This window comes from Lissotriton vulgaris, chromosome 1_1, assembly GCF_964263255.1.
Source record: "Lissotriton vulgaris chromosome 1_1, aLisVul1.2, whole genome shotgun sequence".
Lineage (NCBI taxonomy): Eukaryota > Metazoa > Chordata > Amphibia > Caudata > Salamandridae > Lissotriton > Lissotriton vulgaris.
The window spans coordinates 1,136,746,473-1,136,768,386 of NC_141685.1; the positions used below are offsets into that span (position 1 = coordinate 1,136,746,473).

Sequence of the window (21,914 nt, forward strand, 5' to 3'; positions counted from 1 at the left end):
GTAGTCAAACCGGCACCTACTTCGCACCGGCAGAATATAGGAGGCTGCGATTGCCCCTAAAGAGTGCACACTATTATCAGGAGCCAGCAACGCTGTCCCATTTGTTCCTTCGCCACTACCGTGTCTCTTTGAGAGTGCTATCTAGACCCGCGTTTATCTTCACGCACTTAATTAACATATATGCCAGCTATCATGCTTTAACGACAATAATCTTAAGAACTGGAGTTTGCCTTACTGCCCTGGATTTCTTAAATTGTTTTGTTTCAATGGTAATTTTCTGACGAAGACACCTCTGGTGTCGAAAGGCGCGTCGAAGAAACCATCTTTATCCATATTAAACTGTTGATTTTTGTAATGAATTTTAAATGTAATAATGAAAGTCATTGACTGCAGTTTTTAAATATAAACATTTGTTGAAATAATTAAAATGTATGATTTTTTTAATAATTTCTCTTTGAACTCTTTTTTCACATTGCTTTTGTCACATATTGCCTGGGATTGTTGTTTTCCATGGTAGAGACGGCAGTGACAGACCCCCCCTCCGCCTTGTGCGAGAGAGCCCCATCCCAAAAGGAAGTCTATCTGGTTTATAGTTCTATACTAAATAAATGCACAGCAAACCGCTTCATGTTTCTGTTTTCAATGTAGTATATATACACTATTAAACCTTTATTAAGACGTAACTATCGTAGTATATCGAAGTACGCAGGTTGGGTGCTGGAAGAAATGTAATAGTACATCTCTAGAAAAACTTGCAACTATTACAATACTATTTAAAAGAGGGTGTCGAACAGCGATGAGCTTTAACTTGTTCAAACCTGGACTTTAAATAAAATGCTATTGTGCTTTAACCTGATGGGCCTTCAATAAAAACGGAGCATTGTTTCCTGGCAATCTTTTATATTCAGAAATTCTTCACAGAAAGCGAGTGCTGGCATTTTATCTCGCTGCTGCACTGTCCAATAGGCTTCCTGTGTACAACTTATAAAAGGATGCACCATCTTAATGTGGGTCCGGTTGTGTTCTAGCAACAGCGACGACCTCTTCAGCAGACCCGGCTAACCAGGGTCCCCATCCCTCATTGCAGTTGTGTGTACAAACCTGAAATCCATGGCTTTAAAGCACCTTGCAACATTTTTGCCTACTTGTGCCATGGTGCAGCAGTGCAGAGAGCTAATAGCAAGATGTAAGTGCAGACCCAAATAATTTGAAGGAATACCATACTAACCCTTGTGTTTCAGTAGTCTCCATGAATTGCAAGGCTGTGTTCTTTTAAAATGACTCACTTTGCTCCTTCCCTGGCACTCGGGTGATTGTTGACTGATGTTTGTAAATTAAACTGGCCACTAAGCACTGCATGTCCATAAACGAGGTTTGAGCGCAGTTTCTGTACAACCTCTTAACAAATAACTGGAAACTAACACACAATTACAGAAGCCTTTTTTGAGGAAAGGAAAGTGTCGGGACTGAGTGAAAGTCCAGACTCCTAATTTATAATTGAGAAAAACAGACGTTTGCAGCTTAAAATCTGCCCTGGTCAGTGCATGGGGCAACGGCCAGTCAAGGGAAGAGGGGTGGGTGGGAGTGTGGCTTAGGACATGAACCAGAGGGGAGAAAATGCACAGAAGTTACGCTGCCACCTGTGTCTGGAAGTGATGGCCCTAGAGCTCCAGCTGCCTTAGTGCCTCCGTTGTCTGCCACATTTTACAGGATGCATATCCTTGGTTATCAGTGCGTCTACATTAATAGCACCAACCTCGTGCATTGCTCACTACAACATGTATCATAGCACTCGAGGCGAGTATCTCATAGGATCTGTCAAGTTTGAATGGTCTTTTAGTTTCATATCCTGGGGAGATCCAAATCAGTTATGACAATGTAAGCACCTACACTTACAGCTCAAGCTTCAAGAAACTACAAAGCAGCCCCTGCTCCTACTTCGCTCACAGATGATATCTTGAGTCTGAATAAGTCCTTGGTCTGTCCCCCTTTCAAGAAAGAAGCTTCTTGGCCTTATGTTGTAATAGAACCAACCAGTATTGATAGTTCTGGCACCTCATTGCAGGAAGCGCAAAGAGAGATCGGATCAGCTTCTCGCAGATCATGAGGCACTTCGGAAACAGCATTGGGGAGCAGTGGACGTAAAGAAAGGACTTGGAACGGGAGCGCCTGATCACCATCTTGGACAAGTCTGCGTACAGTTAGCTACCTGGAACAAAATAATCTAGACACAAACTGTATAGTCAGACCGTCAAGAAAGACTTGCCGACTTCCATATTGTACAACTAAAATTGAAATAACACATAACATGGGCCCATGAAAGTCGGGGTGTTTTATTGCCCTGATGCGGGATGCAGTATTGTTTTAGGGTGCTGCACAGAGGAGCGTTGATATGTACAACCCATTCCAGAGCTCTTAAGGGCGGGATCTTTGTACTTAATATGTCTGGAAGGTAACTTCATGCGTCACCGTGCAGAGCCGCCTGAGAGGGTGTGGCGTAACATACAGGGTTGCCGACTTTGGGACTGGGGAACTGAGTTTGAGTCTTGACGTCTGCTCTTCCCCATTACAAATAAAATTAAGCAATGGCAAATCCAAACAAAAGAAGGAAGGAAAACAAAATGAAGCCGATCAGTGCTATGGCAATTTTTGAATTCCCTTGTCGAGTGCTTACAGGATTGGGTGTCTTGGGACTAATTCAAAGACAATTAGCCGCTCAAAACACGATAGAGGGAGCTCTTGTGCAAGCAGTGTTGTGGGGAGGGGGTGGAGGGCATAGGGAGATAAAGTGACGGACGACGCTGAATGAAGCGACTGCGAACACAAAGTAAATAAAACAGAACACTTAATACAAGTAGAGGCAGGCCAACAAAAAAGAGTGCTCGCAAAGTATCTTCAATAACCTGAAGAGTAAGAGCACATTCAACAGTGGCAGTCCTCATGAGCGGATAAAGTCCAAAAGGAGGGACTACTAAGCGTATTCACCAAACAAAAGCCCTCATTTACAAAGGACAGTAATAGGAACCAATGAAAAAGTTGGGCGGTGCTTGAAGCTCCTATTGTAGATACAGTATGTCTCGAAGAGACCGCGCACATGTGCTGAATAGGCGAGACCTAATGAATGCTGTTATGCCGGAGGCTCAGAGGGGGTGTGACCTAATGTTACTAGGCAACACAAACAATGAGGCGAAAATAGGGTGGAACAAAAAAAGCCCAGGAACTCTTGGTGGCAGTGCAAAGCACCCTAGGCACTGCACCTCCTGCTTCCTCACATAAAATTACTATAAAAAACCTTAAATGAAAGCGGGAACATTTTAAAAGAATAACATTCAAGAGAATGTGCAAGCATTCTGGGCACGAGCCAGACAAGTGAAGGATATTCAGTGCTGTAGGAATGCTTTCCTGCTCCAATCACCATAAAGCCTCTCACATTACCCTATTAGAGGCCCTCTCATAGACAGACCACCACTTGCTCTATTACTTATAGAGAAATTGAACACCAACCTCCCCCCTCCACCCCCCGCCCAAACACCGATCTTGCCAGTGGACCGTCTTGATCCACACATCTTGGAGACTAGCCTATGTGCTCACCCAGTGCCCCTCCTGTCTCCTTTTTGAGCTCCTGGCCAATTGTTTTTCCAACTAGACTCGGCCCTACACACTAAACCCTTTCTCCTCCGACTGAGGCCATTTCCTTCTACCACCTGGTACAGTCCTGCTCTGAAGGAGTTCAAGCTCGAGTGCAAGAAACTTGAAAACTTTTGGAGAATCAGCTAGGCTCGGGGTCACTAGAATTATACAAGTCTGCTGTGTTTTTTCCACATCTACAGATTTTTACAAAAATGTTTCTAGACTTTAAAAAATCAGGTTATTAGATCATAGCAACATATGTTGCAGCACAGTGGTAAGTCTTACCCAAAAACTGAATGGTTGTTCCCCTTTACGCTATGTATTACTGCATTTAGCTGGTAAATTATTATTAGTGAGGAGATACCTTTGCCCAGGCATGTAAACCTGTGTAAAAATGACACGAAGTAATACTATCTTAGTATGTATTACGTTTCATAATTTGCCTTTTCTTGTTGCATAATTTATTTCTACCCCGGAGCATAATTCCAGTTGTCCTCACTATGCCTTATGAGCTAAGAACAATTAGCGATGCCAAGTGCTCATCTAAAAAGCAAATCTTAGAGGCCAAGGCAGCCTATTATGCCACCCGAATTATTAAGGCATGTAATCACTCAAAGGAACTGTTTAAGATATTTTGTTTCATTCACATTCCTGTCTTACTACCAAGCTGGAGCCTTATCAATCCCTCTGCTATAATCTCTAGTCTTGTTTTCGTGGGAATATTAAACATATTTGCAAGAACTTCCAGACACCCAGTCTACCTGAAAATGAACTTGCTTCGGACACCACCTCAGCAAATTGCTAAGTTTCCTCACATATCATTGGGAACATTACCCTCCCTTCTGTCATCTATTAAATCGGGTTCCCTCTTAAACCTGTATATTCCCACCTGCCCACAGTACTGAGACAGGATTCATGTCTGTTCTGGGCAACCTTTGCTGCTTAGGGGACCAGGGCTCATCTTTGGTCCTTGTTCTTCTAGGCCTCTCCACAGTATTTGATGTGGTCTACCACTCTCTGCTACTTGACCACTTCATGGAAGCAGGGATCCAAAACCTTGCCTTAAATCCTACCCTCAAGGCAGCTCTCAAGCATTCAGCATGTCCCCATTTCGGTCTGATTTTAAACCAGTGGATCCTATAAGGCTCCACTTTAAACCCCACTAAGCTATGCTTAAGACACCAAAATACTCTTCTTGGATTACAACATTTTCCATGGGTCTGCCAATTTTAAAGATTGTATGTTACACATCACCAATGGAGGTTGCATAATTTGTTGAAAATACAGACAAAACTGAAATGATGCTCATTCCAACATTCCACCTACATTTGTCGCTCTTATTCTCTGGTTCTCTCCTTGGCCAGGCCCCCTCTTTTGCTACTTCAGTTTCCAATCTTAGGGCCCGATTATGATATCGGGCAATTGGACCGCTGTTGCAGCACTCAGGAGACCACATGATAAGCAGTTGTTGGTTTGAACGCCGATTTAAAATATGGCTGTCTGAAAGTGCTCCTTTTAAACTGTGGCTTGTGCTGTGGCCCAGGAAAAGGGGCACAGCACAAGCCACTGTCAAGTCAAGTCAAAATCCACTTTATTCGATTATTTAAAATCATAAAAGTATGCTATTCAATCACATATTAAAATCAAAAGTACAAAGAATAAATAAAATTGTTTACATAATATACAATTCATATGTACAGAACACACAGGGTTTGTCAAATGCATAAGTATCCAAATTATCTTACAAAATGTACACACTATCTATGGGACAATATTTTAGTAACCAGAGGTTCACATTTATATATATATATATATATATATATATATATATATATATATATATATATATATATATGTACTCCGTTAATTCATTAAAATTTCTTCAATTAATAAAATTGTATTTAATCAGAAGATGTTTCCCCTACTTGCATCATTTTTTTGTGGCGAATGGAGGCTACCAGGAAGTTTGCTACCCCAAACATAACAGAAGATTCCATTAACTGTAAGTAAAATAAAGCAGGTTTTACTTGTATGAAACCCCTATTTTTCAGCACTGGGATAATAAACTTTTCCTTCCTTCCGTATAAAAAGGACAAAAAAGCACTAAATGCATCGTGTCCTGGTATGAATGACAATCACATTTACAGGGATCAGCATCCTCTGGTTTGCTCCACTCCCTATAATTTCCCAGTAACACGTGCGATTGATTAAAACGGAATTTGGTGAGTAACCATCGATGAAAGGGTTTGGTGACAGTTGTCAAATATGGTTGAATAGACATTCAGTATCAACAAATAATGACCCCTTACAGTAGGTTTACAGAGTTCTGTTGCTTCACAATCCAGTTCCCTGGATTTTATATAATTGTTTTTTACCCAGTTGATATCGGCTTTAATTAAACTTTCTGGGTTGGAGTAAATCTCTGGACGTCCAAGATAACTGGATATGGATTTAATGTAAAACAACCATTTTATTTCTGCCACTTTGTCAAGGGCCATGCAGTCCTTAATAATCTTGTGGTTCAAAGTTAGATTGGGGCTTATCCATGTTCTTATCCATTGTAGGATAAGTGCCATATTCAAATAATCTGAGATGTAACCCATCCCTAGCTCAAGGTGTACAGCATAACTGGCGGTTGAGTGTGGAAGATCAAAAGGGCTCGCAGAAATTTGTTTTCCTCCCTCTGTATGAGTGTTGTATCCTTATAGCTCCATATTGCAGCCCCATACCTAGCAATGGCCACACTTTTAGCTTTGTAAATAGACAGGATTGCCTCCCCCGGTTTGCCTCCCAGTCTCTTTCCAAAGCCCAGAATAGCAGTTGTTGATCTTCTTATGCCAGCTGCTTTATTTAATAATTGGGGAGCCCAGGTACCTACATCAAACACAACTCCTAGATAGGTGAAAACTCTAACCTTAGTTATTATAGAGTCATTACAGGAAACTGTTTTAAAATACTTTCTTCTGTTCCCTAATGACATGACATGGGATTTTTCTGTATTGACCGCCAGGTCCAACCTTCCCATAAACTCCCCAAATGAGTCAAGCAGTCGTTGTAAGGCATTAGGTGTTCTCGCCAACAATACTGTATCGTCCGCATACAGGAGTACAGGGATGGACGTTCCTCCCATACGCGGAATATCAGCTGTTACAGTCGCCAGAACCTCTTCCAGGGAGTTTATGTAAAGTGTGAACAACATTGGGGCCAGTATGCATCCTTGACGCACCCCTCTGCCAGATTTAAACTCAGCAGTGCATTTTCCCTCTTGCGTCATTCTGATTGATGCCGAAAGGTCCCTATGTAACTCAGCTAGAAAGTTCACCAAAGCCTGGTCTAATCCCAGCTCCAGGAGCATCTTCCACAGCTTTGACCTATTAACTAAGTCAAAAGCTGTGGATAGGTCCATAAATGCCAAAAAGATTGAACCTTTTGATGCTACTGTGTATTTGTTGATTATAAGATGTAGATTTAGGCATTGATCTTCCGTGCCTCTTCCCCCTCTAAACCCATATTGGGCGTCACATAAGATAGCTTTGTTCGTAGCCCAAGCATTTATCCTGGCCAGTATTACTATTTCCAATATTTTGATTGATAAATCAATCAAAGAAATCGGCCGATAACATCTTGGGTCCCCCCTTTGTCCCTTTTTAAATACTGGTATTATAATAGAACGGGACCAGGTTTTAGGGAGAGTGGCCGGGGTAGAACTTGCTGCTAAATTAAAAACATTAGTGAGTATTATTGACCAAAGGTCAGGATTGGCTTTATACATATCAGGCGGTACCCCATCTGGGCCTGGTGCTTTCTGCCCCGATGTTTCAGCTATTGCTAACTGTACTTCTTTAATAGTAAAACTCTGTACAGTCCCCACTAGTTCTTTAGAATGTATCTCGTAATTGTCAAGTTCCAAATTACTTCTGTAAATATTCTCAAAATAGTTTAGCCATTCCCGTTCTGTAATGTTAACTTCTAACGGGGCACTTTCTACCCCATTAAACATGGGAGAATTTACGATGGTCCAAAATTTTGAACTATTCCTTAGGATAGCTTTATCATATAGTGAGTCCCAAGCCTCTTTTTTTATTTCTTTTTTATGAGTTTGTAGTATAGTTTTGTATATTCTCCTTAAAGAGGAGACCTCAGTCTTGTCTCTAGGCTTTTTATTTAGAGCATGCAGGAGCTCACTATGAATTTTAGTGCAGTTATGGTCAAACCATCTCTGCACCGGGTTGGGTTTCAGTTGTCACTTCACCGTAAGTTCTAATGAGACCTGATGACAGATTGTCTCAAAAGATGTTATAAGGTCCCTCCCAAATCTGAGTGGGTCTCTACAGGTGTTAATTTCATTCCCAACCTTAGATTTAATTGTAGATAGGAACTTCTCAGGTATGATTTTATTCCATTTTAATCTCCTCCCCTGATCCTTGGTTACAACCTCAGTAATTACTTTAAGGGTGTCTGTTTTATTAACCCTTTCGATGCTGATGACGAGCTGGGCTCGTCATGGTGCACAGTGGTCGTGTGCTGATGACGAGCCCAGCTCGTCATAAAACAATGAAATATAGCAATTTCCAGCACAGGAGGGGAATTGCCTTAGCAGCGAAGGTGTTAAAAGAAAGTGAAGTATTATCCATTTGCAGCACCACTGGGTTATGATCACTAAACGTAGATTGAATGGTATTGTAAAATAAAACGTAACTCAACAATCCAGGAGATAATCTAGATACTGGCAGTTTAAGTCACATAGGTGAACATTAAAATCACCCATTAAGATGTTAAAATCACCCATTAAGATGCCACTGTTTTAAGGAGCCTTTAGTGCATGTCCATGCACCGTATGCCATGCACCCTGTGGTGCATGGCACACAGTGCAAGGATGTTTCATGAGGGTGCTACATGTGCCCCCAGGGCCACTTTGCAGTGGCCCACGAGGGACGGGGCCCTGTTTGGGGCTGCCAAAGTCCCTTTCCGACATTGTTTTCATGGCGACCACTGCCATGAAAAGGCTGTCAGAAAGGGACTGCAAATCCCCGATGGTGGTGCCTGCCTCAGCACTGCGGCCATTCAAGAGATAAGATTCCGGGGGTACACCAGATCCGCATACCCCCCACCTAACCGGTTGGTTTCAGTCTGACCTCCTACATCATATTATGGCATTCAGACCGACAGGCTGTATGTCTGATGGGACCGCCACTGATGGGCTGTCGGTGGCAGTTCACCAACCATCGTAATGAGGCCTTTAGAGGCCCTATCAACTGATATCTCACTGTTCGAAGGCATGTGTAGCTGTAGATACACATGCTCTGCATACTCCTGCCAACTAGTGTTGGATTCGGAGTTGTGTCTCTGAACACCCTCAACTCCCAGTTAGGAAAAGGATTACATTTAAATGTTTCGGACTGGTTTTCAGAGCTGTTCACGGACAGGGCAGGGCCCTTATTACTGTAGAAAAAAAAGCCACTCTTTTTATAACCATAGCCAAAAAACCTCAGCCTCTGCTGCTCAACTTCCCGTAGTCCCCAGGCTTCACCAATCCATATGAGGAGGCAGAGCTTTCTCTTTCTCTGTCACCAGAGGTAGGCTCTGGCACTCCCTGCCCTTACAGCTACACCTCTAACCCAACTGTTTCTATTTTGTAAGATGCCGAAAGCCTGATTATGCTTTACAGAATAGGACTTTCTAGTGCCGATCCCATTGTTGCTCAGTGCCTGGACACCATGCCGTGGTAATATTGCACTCTGTTTATTTCCCTACAAATATATCACATTGTGTTCTTGGGCTGTTTCTTATTAACAATTTAAGTATGGGCCCTTTTCCTAACAGAGCACTTTCAAGATCAAAATAAAGGAAGGGATCAATTGAACATCACCTCCGCATGGAAAACAGCGAGAATTGGCACATTACCCATAAATGATAAACCCAATGCTTTTACTTCACCTATTAACACAGTGGACATGAAGTTCCAGCAAGACCCTGTACTTCCAAACCTCTGGTTCTCCTGTGGAAGCTTGAGACCAAATATTATTCGCTGTATTAGCAACGCCCGTTCGGACGGGGCCCCGGGCCCTAATGGGCTCCCGCTGGCGCTGTTTAAAGCTGATCCCACGCTTTGGTCAGAACATCTGGCCGCACTATTTTTGCATTGCCGACACACATATGATTTACCAGAATCATGGAAAGGAGCAATAATCACCCATTTTTTAAATGAGGCAGAAGAGCTGATCCTAAAAACTACAGGATGATAGCGCTCCTAGACGTAGACTCCAAATATTTTGCCAGCCTCTTGTTGGTAGATCTGTCGTCCTGGGCGCTAAAAACTCAGCGGCTGCCATTTAACCAGACTGGCTTTGTGGTCAAATCGGGCACTACTAGCAACCTATTGGCCTTATCTATACTTACGGAGAAAGCAGCGTCCTTAAAAATGTTATTGCACTGCTGCTTTGTTGATTTTAAAGCGGCCTTTGACCGGGTGCCTAGGGACCTGTTATGGCACAAATTACAAAAATGGGAAATCCAGAGTGACCTGTTAAAATGAATAATCCAACTTCATTAAGTGAAGTAGTGTGGCTCACTGGTTAGAGGCGGCAGACCCGAGAGCAGAGGACGGCCCGGGACCAGGGTTCGATTCCCGGCGCGGCAGGTTTCTGGACCAGGGTCAGCGGACTCGATAATTCTCTCGCCTCTGTGCCCACTCTGATCAGCGATCACACTCGGCAACTCTGGGCATTAGCTTGCCTCATCTTCACTAACGGCCCCACCAGACTGCCGGGGATGCCTGGTCTCACCCTGGAGATACCCATTAAGGGACCATCTCTCAGGGAAGCCAGGAAGGGTTTCGCAGCGGTCGAAGCGCCTTGGGACCCTCTGGGTAAGTAGTGCGCTATATAAATGCCTATACATACATACATACATTAAAACACCTGGATTCGCATCAAATTGGGTGACGGGTTCACACGTCTCAAGAAAAATACTGACTTTCTGTGGAGTCAAATAAGGGTGTGTGCTGGCCCCTCTTTTGTTCAATCTTTTAGGTCTCGCGACCTATCGATGCGTGCAAGCGCATCGAGCGTAGCGAGAATTCATGCGGCGAAAACATCTTCAAACCAAAGGGCTTTCAGCCCCGCGGTTTTCATGCAGTGCCCGTGTACATGCACGCGCATCGCATGCAAGCCCAGCCCAGTCCTCCCCTCATTCACGCCCACCCACCAGGCTCTCCCGCCCCCATCAGGCTTCTCTCCCAATCCGCCTGCCTCCCGCCTGCCTCCCCTCGCGCATTCACGCCTCCCACCAGGCTTTCCCGCCCCCATCCGGCGTTCACGCCTCCCACCAGGCTTTCCCGCCCCCATCCGGCTTCCCTCGTAATCTGCCTGCCTCCCCTCGCTCGCATTCCCGCACCAGGCTCTCCCGAAACATTACTTTTTTCACTGCTGGCCGGCCCATCTAGTTTTGCACGGCTTTCGTTTTCCGCTTGTCTGTTTAATTTGGTTTCGTTCTACCCTCTCCTCACAGCTCGCTCTCCTTCCCCCTGCTATCTTAGGCTCCCCTGGTCCTGGGGCAGCCCCTCTCCCCTGCCTTTGGAATCTCATTCTTGTGCGATCTGTTCAGTTTCTGTGGACGTCCATGGATGAGGATGTATCCCGAGTAAGTGGGTTACATTCGTTTTGATAGGGACACGTGTTGGGGGAAGAAAGTATTAATCTGGAAGTTTGCTTTTACTTCTTGTTCAGCCCGTCCCGTCCTCCTGCTTGCGTTTCAAGGTCTTCTCTGTGCGCCACCATTGTCCAAGTTAACTTTGCTCCCGCCCCCTCCCGTTGTCTGAGTTCACCACCTCCCTTGCCCCCCCTCCTCGCCATTTTCAGGGTGTGTGGTGTTATATATGATGTGGAGCCCTACAACAATACTGCATGCTGCACCCGCACCAGGGCAGTAAGCACACCGACTTTCATTGCCCATCGGCTTCCATACACCTCACTCTTCCAAAGAAAATCATCTTTGATCGGCACAAACTGTTAGGAAGCTTCAGTAATGTGTTTAATTTAAGTTGTAGATTATTATTATAACAACGTTTTCTTCATTGTTTATGGTCTTTTATTGAAGTGAAACCACGTTATAAATGAAAGATGGCTGAAATGCAGCGTCAATTTGAAACGTCTAAGATTAATCCCGGCATCCCTGCTTCACTAATGTGTGTGATCCTGGGCAAAATCTTTTTCACCAAGCCGCCTTTGTGTACATCACATATGACAGAACCTTTGAATGTGTGAGTTCGGGGTGTGCGCTGTTCAAAAACCTCTCTTATGTTTGATTTTAATATTTTAAAATGTAAAATCTATAATAAATAACTAGGCCTTTTATAGTGTTCACGTGTCTCTTCTTTAACCCTTTCACTGCTGATGACGAGCTCAGCTCGTCATCACCCACGGGTGTCGTGTGCTGATGACGAGCTGAGCTCGTCATATCTGCACCAAAATAGCAATTTGCAGCACAGCGCAAAAATCCCCGCAGCAGCCATGTGGTTAAGCAACTTCCGGGCCAGGTCTCCTTCCCCTCCAGTCCACTCCACCTCAGTCTCTCCTTTCACGTATCCTAAGACCACCTCCTCTGTTTTTTTCCTAAAACCCCAGCGTGCGCTCGGCCTCATGCCAGCATTTCTCCTCCCCTAATTATTCACTTGTCGGCCGGCCAGCACATCAAAGGCTGCTGCTCTCCGTGCGTCTCTCACCCGTCCTTCCTTGTAATTATTTACATGACTTTAGTTTAACAGTTCTTCTTCCTCATCTCTGGTACACGCAGTTGAGTTTCATTGACCTTTTTTCCTCTTAAACATTAGTATAGCGAGAACAATCCCAGTGATTTTCAAAATGTGGGCACTTAATGTTTTGTTCTCGTCAAAATCCCAATGTGTTTTTAGCTTTGACTGATCTTACAGTTGCTTGTTTTAGCTATAAAGCCAATAAAATGGGCTATCGTGGTAATAATTCCTGTTCTTTACATTATGCCACGGTTTTGGATTTGAGGTTTTCTACAGTGTGGTCCGTCGCATCTAGATGCCAGAACACTTAGTTTACACAGTTGTTTAACAAAAAAGTATAAGCAAAGTATAAAATCAGAGCCACACCAGTTATATTTACAATAAATTAATATTCTAGAACCCAGTTTATTGAATTTGGTGTATACCTTCATGTTTTAGTGAAGGAGGAAAGTGTTTTTTAAAGGTCTCGTGCTTTTCTTCCAATAGTTAATTAGTTTTTGTTTGATCTTGGGTTATATAATCAAGAACATTTCAGGAGTTAGATTATCCCTTTCAATGAAGGCAGCACACGCAACGCCACTCACACACGCAACGCCACTCACACACGCAACGCCACTCACACACGCAACGCCACTCACACACGCAACGCCACTCACACACGCAACGCCACTCACACACGCAACGCCACTCACACACGCAACGCCACTCACACACGCAACGCCACTCACACACGCAACGCCACTCACACACGCAACGCCACTCACACACGCAACGCCACTCACACACGCAACGCCACTCACACACGCAACGCCACTCACACACGCAACGCCACACACACGCAAGCCCACTCACACGCAAGCCCACTCACACACGCAATGCCACTCACACACGCAATGCCACTCACACACGCAATGCCACTCACACACGCAACGCCACTCACCCACGCAACGCCACTCACCCACGCAACGCCACTCACCCACGCAACGCCACTCACCCACGCAACGCCACTCACCCACGCAACGCCACTCACCCACGCAACGCCACTCACCCACGCAACGCCACTCACCCACGCAACGCCACTCACCCACGCAACGCCACTCACCCACGCAACGCCACTCACCCACGCAACGCCACTCACCCACGCAACGCCACTCACCCACGCAGCGCCACTCACCCACGCAGCGCCACTCACCCACGCAGCGCCACTCACCCACGCAGCGCCACTCACCCACGCAGCGCCACTCACCCACGAACAACACTCACGTTGCCAATAGATCGCGCAGTACGACAGGTGGAACTATTACAATGGCAAATAACAATGCCTTTCACTGTTGTTATCATTTAGAATACATAAAGGGCTTTGTCATTTACACAACCAATAGCTCAAACTTTCCTACTGCGAGACCTATTGGCAACGCCAGTGCTTGTTTTTATCTCCGACTTATCCCACCTATTGGATACTGTTAACTCTCATCCCCCTTCTCTTGGTGGATCCCGAATTAGTAATTTGCTTTACGCCGACCATCTTGTTTTATTCAACCACACGAGGGCCGGTTTACAGAGACATCTTGACCAGCTGCTTTCTTTCAGATCAAGTAACGCTCTGAATTAAAGCTTTCAAAAACGAAAGCTATCACCTTTGGGAATCGGAAGTAGCAAACCGGTGGGTGGTTCTTCGATGGCAAAAAAAATCAAAGCTGTGACATCGTATAAATATCTGGGCATCTACATGGATTCCAAGGGCTCTTTTGTAAAACAGAAAGAAGCAGTCAAAGCAAAAGCCTTGTCCCTCGAAGCAGCAACAATGAAACGTTCGGCACATCTACTTGGCCCAAACTTATTCCCCCCTCCTGATAGTCATGAAGGCAAAGGTTACAAACTGTCAAACTACGGCCAAGAACTAATGTTGGGGAGCAGTTTGTCAATGCTGAATAAAACAACAATTAGAATTTACAAACGAGCCTGGCATCTTCTGAAATCTGCATCTCGGGCCCAGATCAGGCTCGAGTTCGGTCTTCTGAACCATGAGGGCAGCGTTGGAGCAGGTGCATTCATCAAGCTGTGCCACAGACTGCGTAATTCAAGGGAAGGAAGCTTTTAGACCAAGTTGTAGCGAGAAATACCAGCAGGTCAACCCAATCAAAAACACCGATGTTTCCTTGACCACTCTTTGAAACTGCTCGATGCTGTGGACTATTGGGGAACTAACCCGCCCCAGCAGGAACTAAAATTGTCCAATAAAAGAAGTGTTCGCCTCTTGTTTTTTCATCAGGACAGGGCACAATTGTCTAAAAGAAAACATGCCTGGTCTATAATCACTGAGCTCAAACCCAGATCAGAGGCCCCATATCTTTCGAGCGCTATGCAGCTGTCTGGAAGAAAAGAGTTATGGCACTCAGGATGGGCGAATGGCCCTTTTCAAATTATTTTCCTGCATGGCGTCGCTCAAATGAGGACACTAATTGTAGGGGCTGCGGTCATCACTCGGAAACAATTGAGCACGTGGTGTGTGTTTGCCCTGCATTTCTCAAGGATAGAAGGCGGTGTTGCAAGGTGAATGGATCAAGCACTGTGTTCGATCATGCCGGCAAGCCATTATATCAGCAATGAAACCCAACAACACAATGCTCAATGTTAAGTTTGCGAAATTTGTTTTCCAAACTGCAAAAAAACAAAACTCCGTAGTTTGCCGGAACCATCTCCACAATTTTCAAACTTATGACCTGTCTGGGACCCCCTGTCCCCTATTAAACTCCAAGACTCTTACTGGTGGAGCCTTTGCATGTTTTACTGGAAGTTGGGGGTGGGTTTTACACTCATCAACAAGGTCATTATGTTTTTAAACACACTTTAGCTGATTCTTGCTTTAAAAATAATAATTATATATATATATATTTCATACTATGGTATGTTTTTAACAATTTTAATTTTTTGCTGCATTTAAGATGAAACATATTTTTTGTATGTTTTTATATTGTCATGATTTTAAGTAATCGAACAATAAACAATAATTCACCTCTTGTTAGAAATGAGGGTCTCTATTTGGCAGAGGTAGGTACTTTGTCCAAATAGGGACGCTTGCTTTAATAATAATAATAATTTAAAAAAAAGTATGTGCTCAAAAACCCTAGCTGTAAAGTGCAGTTGGCTCAAAATCCAGGATTAGGCACCCTTGTGACACATTAAAAGGGGATATCTTGCAGCTTTGATTTTTTTGTTGTTGTGCTACTTTATGTGGAAAGTTGTGTCCTGTTTACACCACTATCTCCTGTACATGGTGTTTACATGATTGTTTAAAGCCCGGCGTGTTGGGCAGTTGGCCTGCTATCAATGCTACGTAAAGCCGGACTGGTATCAATGCTGATTAAAGAAGCCTTATGTATCAAAAGGTTTTACCCATTCTGTGTCCATGGGAAAGGGTGATAGTACATACTGGCCAACATACTATGAGCCATCCATGTCACCAATCAGATTAAATATGTTTTACATACTCCTAGATTCTCTGTAGTGTATGAAATGATATCCTGTGCCTTTAATCCAAGCATACAACACCGGAAGAAACTGAAGGAAAAGGAATCCTAAAAAACTTTAGTGACATCCCTAAAAAACCAAATGAAAACCTACTAATCTTAAAAACGTTTTTCTTTCTTCACTCTCTTGCATAAAAAAACTCATACTGTGTTGACCTTTTCAGAAAGAAATTAAAGCAAATGACAGTCTGTCTCTTGTCATTTTCTTTGAATGGTGTTTTAGTTATTGCTATGCAGGTTTTTATCAGTGTTCATGTGCTTACCCAGTTAAGAGCCATTTCTTTCAGTGGCGTTTTGCCAGTTATAAGCTTCAACGTAAAATAGAAAAGCCTACTGATAGATGTGCAGACCCCTAAAATGGTATGTGTGACTGGTAGTCTGAAGATTGTGAGTGCGCCATTGCCATGACTAGTGTGAGGCCTGGGACGCCTGGTGGGGTATCTGAAATCCTTTTCGAGGGGCCCTTCTAATCTGAAACCTTATAAGGCTTGAGGTTTACTGCTAACAACCATCAGGCCGCCTTAGCCCTTCTGTTTTTTTCAGTAACTAATGTGCCCTTATCTAGGAGTTGACCAGCTAAACAGCATTATTTACCTTTCTTTTGCTAATTATATTTTCTCTGTTAAATGCGAGATAGTCATAATTTATGAGCTGCCTGTGGGCTAAGAAGTGCTCGATTTTGTATGTTACAGAGCTTTGACAACCATGGTAAAATGACTGTGCTGACACGTCCTTGTCCTCTGGTGACGGTAATGGGTGGTATGCATAACTTTCCTGATGCCAAAGGAAGGCCTAGAATTAAAAATATAGGAGTGGGGATTGTGCCCATATTTATTTATGTTCAGTCCAACAAATGAATAATGTGACTAAATATAATTTTTTCTTCAGGGCAGATATTTTACTGAACAGTGAGCCTGAATGGGCTTCGTTCTCTGAAATTTGTCGAGGCTGTGAACAATGTGTCATTAAATAAGTAATAGCTCAGTCGGACTTAGTGTCTGTCACGCTCAGTCATGAAATCCTACATACTCTCTCAGATAATAATCCAGTTAATTAAGCAATAAAGCCTCTGCACGTTATCAAAGTCCAACATGTTTAGTATGTCTACTAAATAGTGTTGCCAACAACGTGTGACTATTCAAGAAGCCATTGTTTCCTGTGTACTTCATACAGATGTTAGGCCTACCAACTGGTCATCCTAAATACTAAATTGTTAAATTCCATTCATGTGCACAATAGCTTAATCAAATCTTCCACTTCTAAATATACCAGTGCAATGATTACCAATGCGCAGTGGAACTCAGGAAGTTGTGTTGGAAAAAAGGTAATCAACAACTATATTGATGTGCTCTGCCTTGGAAACGATTTAATCTCAAAAAGAACTACTAAAGGGTCACAGGGCACAAGTGAATCGCAGTAGAAAAAGTTGTATGGTGTTGGGGAAGGAAAGCTGCCCCCCCACCCCAAAAGCAATGAGGAAAATGTGAGAAAAATACTAATTTGCAGAGATGCATCACTCCATAGTGAAAATGTATAACCCAGTTCAAAGTATTGCACAGACATCCAGTGTGCATTCACATGGGTGAAAAATATCAGCAGGACCATTTAAGGTTCCTAAACACTCAGTCCATACGTTATCCATCAACGAAATACAACTACAACTGGTAATGTTTTTTTTCTTCACCTATTGCGTTATGTTATTGAGAAACAGTCTGCCATTGTCTGTGTATTCCTTCTGTATGTGTTAATAATGTATTTGTGTTTCATCTTTGCCTCCAGAATTTGAAAGACGTTCTTGCTGAATTAATTCCAAAGGAACAGACCAGGGTCAAAAACTTTAAGAAGCAGCATGGTGCAACGGTCATTGGCCAGATCACCGTGGACATGGTGAGTGCTCCAAGTTGTAGCTCTGCAGCATAGTTCTTTTAACTTCCCGTCTTTGTTTCGTTTGTATTCTGGTTTCAGTTTTAGATCCTGACGTTTTCCCTCGTTTGATGCATCTGTTATTTGAATGTCTGGAATTTACAATTTGCAGTCTATTTATCACACGAAGGGCTTGTATTATACATGCATGACCCCCACATACTTTCCCACAGCTTTGACCAGCATGACGTCCAATGTTTTAACTTTATAACGAAGTAATGTTGGGGTTACTGACTCAAGATAATTTATTGATATCTGAGTTTTCTTTCTCCCTATCATGATCTGTTCTCGGAAACATGAATTTCTTTTTTTGTATAGCTCTTATAATTTATGAACCTTTTCAGTGTCCCATACACCCACCTTATTTCATTTTCCCATCGACATCAGATCTGTAGTGCATTCCAGCAGCCACGCTCACCTCCTATCCAAAGCATGGGGCTGAAAGTGTGAGCTCCCGTTAGACACGTACCTGCTCTATACAGTGCTGTGGTTAGAAAGCATGTTGAAGGCGATCTCTACAACCGCTGATAGGAACTCTATAATGTGCTTTAAAACGCTGCCTGTTTACTGCATTTGCTTAGCCTCTTGGACCTTTAGTGAGGTGCATCTGTGAAATGAGAAGGAATACGTGCTTTTCATTTAGCCACCATTAATGCAGGTTCCTTGTAAAGTGCTCCTATATTTGAACGGGTTCGGCAGGACTTTGGAAAAATGTTACGAAAAAAAGGCAAATACAAGGGAGTCCCCCTTAATAGTCCTGTGGGCAGAAGCCAAATAGGCTGCAGAGCAGCTCTATTCCGGCACCGTGAGAGCGCGACACAGAAGAAACTGAAATAACTCGGTTGGTGTTTTGCCAACGTCCATTCAGCGGTGCTGGAAGCCCCGACCTCCACTCTTGGCTGCTGCAGTGCGTCAGGAGCTGGCTGTGCTGCACATCAAATCCCCAGTCGCCTTAATGAATGGAGACTGGACTAATGGCTTCTGAGCCTGAATGGATGTCCTTCGCTTGGCCAGGACCTGCAGCCAAGTGACTGCATGGAGAAACACTTGCCTCAAGTGAACAAAGGAGGATGGGCATTAGAGCAGGGATATTTCAGAAATGTAAATTTGCTTTGTCTTAAAATTCACTTAATTTGTAATGGTGACTATAAACATTCAAGGTGGACATATATTTAGATTTAGTGAAAAATACAAAGGCACATCTTAAATCTGATTCCTGTATGGTGCACAAGGGGCGAAAGCCTAGTACAAGTTGATCTTCATATTGAATGTAAAATGTAGAACAACAAATACTTGGGTAACCGCTGGATGCTCGGAGTCAGGTTAGCTTAGCCACACATGACTAGTTGCACTTTTATCCTGCTCGTTTCACCAGGTAAGGGTGCCGCCGCAAGCCTAGTACCTGTTTGCGTGTCCCAGTGCCTCTTACAAGCCTGAATGGTGAGGATTGTTCCTGCCAAGTAGAGGCATACCCATACGTTAACCCGGTTAGAACGTCGTAGCTAATCAACAGACAAATTGGAGATTGTTCAAAATGTTGAATCAGTGGCCGATTAAAGTGAACTGGTGGACTGCCTTATGTTTTGGAGAGCGTTGGTAAACAGGTGACTGCATCTTCTAATGAAGAAAGCCTTCATTTCACTCTGGGGAGAGAGAGTTGAGAATTATTCATGTCTGAATGAGAAGATTATTGCTATTATTGTATGGGAGACATCTAATCTACCTAGTAAGGGATCATCCCTCCGCATTATGGCATGTTTTCTCTGTCTACTCTTCGTCACCTAGTTGTGCCTTAGTTTTTCTTGCCTCATTATGCTGCTGGCTTTCAGATTTCTGGACAAAGGATCACATAGTATGCATTTTCAGAACTGCTCCCATGTAGGATATCTAGAGTCTTGGCATGTCCAAGGATTTAACTGTTGAGCCTCCCCGACGCTTTCCAATACAAAATGTTCCCTCACTGACCAAGTTTGCTGATTGTATTTGGCGGTGCATTGCTGATTCCTGCATGACTTGTACGTTGACCGTTGATCAATTGTCCTAAACGCGAAACGTTTCAAACTTCCCTGGGCCCTCTGCACTGTTGTAAATAAATAACAGTTGGAGGGCGATATTTTGCCTGGCTTTGATTTCTGTCCTGCGCTGATGAATTTGTTTAAAGGGTGAAAACCTTAGCCAATATTTACAAAAGGACAGCAAGCTTTTATTTCTTATTGTCTAAGCTGGATTTCAGAAATATTGTCTGATTTTAATAAAGTGCATTCGTCCGGACCTTTGTCTGGGGGGGGCTGTGTGATGTTAGGGCAGGTAAAACAATCCTAGCAACCAGCATTGCTGCTGCCATAGGAAACACAGGAACCAGTTGTGAGAAGGTGGCCTGATCTGCAGTGCTCACTATTCTAGTGAACACTATGTATCAGTCCAGCAACCCTTATTGATGATTGGTTGTAAGTCAACCTTATAGACCAGCTATCCTATTAGCATGGATACGAGCAGTCTAAGGCTAAAGACTCGAGAGGGCGTGTTAAGCCAGCTGTTATACCACACATATACCCCTTGAACACCCAGTGAAAGGACACCACACAAGTGTTATGAAAATAAACAGTGTATTTATTAAAATCACAACAGCCCTGTACTCTTTATGAGGACAGGGTACTAAGCACAAAACAAAACTCTTACGAAAATACTTAAGTTAGCACAGTATATACAAATGCCCGAGGGGCACGGAAAACCATATACTCTGAAAGTGGAATGCGAAATTACTAGCAGGTAAGTACAGTACTAATAGGCTTAGGAATCGCTAGGACTTGACTATAGAATCTTCAGATTACTTCTAGGAGGCCTAGGGGACTTGGGTGCAGAGTGTGCACTCTCACGCGTGATGCGGGACAAAGTCTATGGTAGCTAGTAATGACAAAGTTAGTGTTCTCGGGCGAACCCGACCTGGTAGGAGGAAAACGAAAGTGGATTCGGACCCTTGGATAGTGAGGCTATGCTGGGGCACCGAAATGCCGAAGTTACCTAGCCCAGGGGCTGCAGCTGCATAGGTCTCAAAAGACGTCGGGAATCCTCGTAGACGGACCAGGAGCCTGGAAGGAAGATGCTGGCAGGCGACCAGTGAAGAGAGTTCGAGTTGATCCAAGCCTGGATCTTGAAGAGAGATGACACCTGAAAGCAGAGGGGACCAAGTTCGAGACTACTAGCCAGTAGTCAGGTGGCACCAGGAGGGCACCGGAGGGTAGTCACCTCGACTAGGTGAGTGGGTGACGCTGTGCTCGCAGATCTCACGGACCAGGAGGCGTTGTCGGTGACCAGGATGGAGGAGCGAGCTGTCCCACGATGGATGAAGCTGTCGGCGTCGCTGGACCCAGGATTGGGCAACAAAGCCTTGGCATATTCAAGCCCACGCGGTGGACTCAAAATGGCGTCTGGAGTGGACCAGGAGGGTCCGGGGTGCTTCTCTTGCAGAAGGAAGCAAGGGCCAGTCTGGAGCAACCAGACCAGCAGCAGTGATGTCGTCGGGCGTCGTGAAGAAGGCCACAAGCCAGCCGGCTAGTAGCCACACAACGCGGTGAGCAGGCAAAAGCAGAAGGGCCCCACGCAGATCGTGGAGATGCTGGAGGGCTGATCTTCGGTGCTGGAGCTGCTCAGGGTGGGAGCTTCTCGGACCCCAAAGCACTCACCAGTGGAGCACACGGCGGGCTTGTTGCAAAGAAGTCGTGCAGTCTTGGCGATCGTCGGTCCCTCGAGGTCTCGTCGCACTCACAGTTCTCAGCTTGGCTGTAGAGGTGAGTAGAGGTCAGAGGTGCCAGGGAAGCCGGGTCTCGTCGAGCTGGGCAGTCGGATTCCGGAGGAAGGACTTGCAGCAGACCGCAGTGTTCTTAGGATGGTGCCCGCTTGATGCGGGGTGACTACTCCTTAGCCACAAGGGAGAATCTTGAAGAAGAAATCTTGATGTCCTTTCGCAGAAAGTCGTGTCTTGATTCCAAAGATGATCTAATTTGAACAGGGGGCCCGCTCCCATCTTTATACTAAAAAAGGGGGCTGACCCGGTGACTAGGTCCTGCCTATGGGTGGGA

The 21,914-nt window shown here is 44.3% G+C and overlaps 1 protein-coding gene across 1 annotated transcript in view; it reads left to right on the forward strand.

The window, feature by feature from the left end:
- The window catches only part of CS (citrate synthase), a 167,486-nt gene that overhangs the window by 44,988 nt on the left and 100,584 nt on the right, over positions 1-21,914 (forward strand). The window contains exon 3 of the mRNA XM_086963819.1: positions 17,692-17,799. Within this exon, the coding sequence (XP_086819945.1) occupies positions 17,692-17,799 (108 nt within the window). The remainder of the gene's footprint in view (positions 1-17,691; positions 17,800-21,914) is intronic.